At 25.7% G+C, this 2,726-nt stretch overlaps 2 protein-coding genes across 4 annotated transcripts in view; both read right to left on the bottom strand.

Annotated features, from left to right (window-relative positions):
* Window positions 1-2,726, bottom strand: part of LOC100169264 (uncharacterized) — a 17,661-nt gene that overhangs the window by 1,942 nt on the left and 12,993 nt on the right. The window lies entirely within an intron of this gene.
* LOC100572427 (THAP domain-containing protein 2-like) lies at window positions 1,019-2,545 on the bottom strand. Of its 3 annotated transcripts, none has more exons than XM_029489397.1 (3): window positions 2,066-2,545; window positions 1,847-2,013; window positions 1,019-1,760 (listed from the first exon to the last, which is right to left on the bottom strand). In XM_029489397.1, the coding sequence occupies exon 3, from the start codon at window positions 1,663-1,665 to the stop codon at window positions 1,057-1,059; it is 609 nt and encodes a 202-aa protein (XP_029345257.1). In that variant the 5' UTR covers window positions 1,666-1,760; window positions 1,847-2,013; window positions 2,066-2,545; the 3' UTR covers window positions 1,019-1,056. The 3 variants fall into 2 exon arrangements, with proteins under 3 accessions (XP_029345257.1, XP_016659942.1, XP_029345256.1); XM_029489396.1 differs by having other exon boundaries at window positions 1,847-2,545.

The raw sequence follows: 2,726 nt of genomic DNA, 5'->3' as shown, positions 1-2,726 counted from the left end.
GATCACTATTATATACAGTCTGCAGTTAAACACAGTGGGCAATTACAATTAAAAAGGTGTAAAACAGTTTTTGTTTTCTCAATAATTTACAATTAACTTTAATTCAATACCTACACATAATATATATGTAATTTAAGTACATATTTTATAATTATTTCAGTTTTATAATAACATAAAAATCATATTATGTTCAGAATAGTATTTTATTATTTCAATAATTAATTATACCATCATAATAATATAAATAAATTCAAAATATGATTTAGACATTTTGTTTTTTATAGCAAAATAATAATATTTTAAGAATTGTAGTTTAATATTTCAATTATGGTATCATAATATTAATAATTTTAAAATATAATTTAGATATTTCGGTTTTGATAATATATTAAACACATTTTCAGACTATAATATTATTACTTCTGTTATAATGTCATAATATTATAATATTCAAAATATATTTTAAACAATTCGTTTTTAATAACATAATAATAATTAATTTAGATAATCAATTTATCATCTCGTTAATGATGTCATATTATTAATATTTTCATAATATTATCATACAAAATAACTATTTGAAATTTTATTAATATTTTTTTGATATTATTATTTTTGTGATGAAGATATGATATTAATTGGATATTATCATTAAGAAAATGCTATCTGGGATATATTTTATAATATAATAGTTTTACGGAATAATGTATTTTAATAATTAAGTAAGTATTTAACATTGACCTATTATAAATGGACTGAGCGTTTCCTATCTTTCGTGTGTAACAATCTTGGGCATAGAATGAGATAGAGCTAGTACTCCTATTTGGAAGAAAGGAAAAAGTTATTTCTTTTGTTCCATGAAAAAATACAACTTGTTGATCTTCATAAATTGTTTATTATTTACAACTCTACTGATAATGAAAGTTTACAGCTTTCGAAGTACAAATTATAAATGTATAATATACTATATAATATTATAATAATGTATTAAAGTAAGGAAAGTGTAGATATTATTTTATTTAATTTATTTAATGAATGCATAATTTTTGAACAATTTTATTGGTGTTTAAAATGTATAATCTTTGTAAGCGCTGAACGAATTCTTTGCTGAGGTTGCGATTGATTTTTATTGTAATGATGAATACGGATTTTGAAGTAGTATAAAAGAATATTTTTTATTAGCTGAAGTAAGTGGTTATGTAGAGGAGACTGGTTTAATATGTGGTTATTTAAAGTTTGGAATAGTTTGTTTATTTCTATTGTTGATGTTGTTTTGACAATTAAAGTGTTTATTGGGTTGCTTTTTTGTTTTATTAACACAGTGTTACTTTTAAAAACTCTTTCGGCCTTGATGCATATATCTGTAACATCTTTTGATGGTTTTATCAAGTAACCTCTTGTTTTAATATCAATTAATGAGCAGTTATTATTTGCAGATAGAACTGCAGCACATTCATTGCATTGTATAATTTTCTTTATCTTTCTAACAATTGCCCCTGCAATATATTCTATTACGTCATGTGTTATATGGTTATTAATGTTATCCACAATACTGTCACAATAATCATTTTCCATTTCAGTGTCTTCTCCACATAATATATCTATATAATCTTCTCGGTTTTCTTTTTTTTTTTGAGCTTGAAACATGTAATATTGTTGTTGCATCTTGGGGTAAACAATTTGCTCCAGAAGAAGTCATTGAGATGGGAAATTACTATTGTCCTCAAAAATTGTATAAGGCAGCAACGTTATAACCTCACCTATATGTTTATACCAAAAATATTAAAACCAAAAATTATGTGTCTAAACAGATACTAATTTTTCATGTTGTACTTAAATGACTTACTAAAAACAGATGGAACAGCAGTTTTTTTTAGTAGGTTGTTTAACTCATAGTCTGTTGATAAAAAATGACATTGACAAACGTAATGGGATTTCTTCATTATATATGACGGTTCAAAGTTTTGAATTGATTTGACCCATAATGTTTGACGATTTTTATCAAGTGGAAATCTAAGAAAAATAAAAGGGTTACAATTAAAATTTATAAGAGTTTAATACTTACTTATGCAACTTTAGTTTGGATCCTTTATTTCCTTTGGACTCGCAGAAAGGAATACAACAACTCCAAACCATCGTAAAATTCGTCAGCAATTAGAGCAATACAATTAACTAAATTTTTTTGAAAAATGTTGAATACTCAAAGTCAAACTACCAAAAAGTCGATTAGTCAACAGTCGTCACTCGTTGAAAATTGAAAAGTCAATTTGAGCGGCAAATAGCAGGCTGATATCCATGCCGGTACCGGCTCTTATCATACATTTCCGCCTGGAAGAAAAACTATTTTAAGAATATTTTCTTCCAAAAAGGAGTACATCTTTTATCTCATTCTTGGCCGCAGTTTCTCTTTCTACGCTCAGTCCATTTATAATAGGTCAATGGGTATAACTATGCTTATTGTTTAATGATTATAGGACAAACATGAAAACAATTCCAACATCCCCAAAAATACTTCTATGTTGACAACCGTTTAGCTTAGATTATCCTACCTTATACCTACATAATATAATATTTTTTTTAATGATTTAATCAAATAAAATATTTATCAGTTATCTATTCAACGTATTTTGGTAACGTGATCCATAACAACCTGGTATTTGGTATACATCCATATCATATAATCATGTAACTATGATATCAGCACGGAGTACGATCCACGATTATAA

This window comes from Acyrthosiphon pisum, chromosome A2 (assembly GCF_005508785.2).
Source record: "Acyrthosiphon pisum isolate AL4f chromosome A2, pea_aphid_22Mar2018_4r6ur, whole genome shotgun sequence".
Classification (NCBI taxonomy): Eukaryota; Metazoa; Arthropoda; class Insecta; order Hemiptera; family Aphididae; genus Acyrthosiphon; species Acyrthosiphon pisum.
This window is presented reverse-complemented; position numbering and strand designations above follow the sequence as displayed.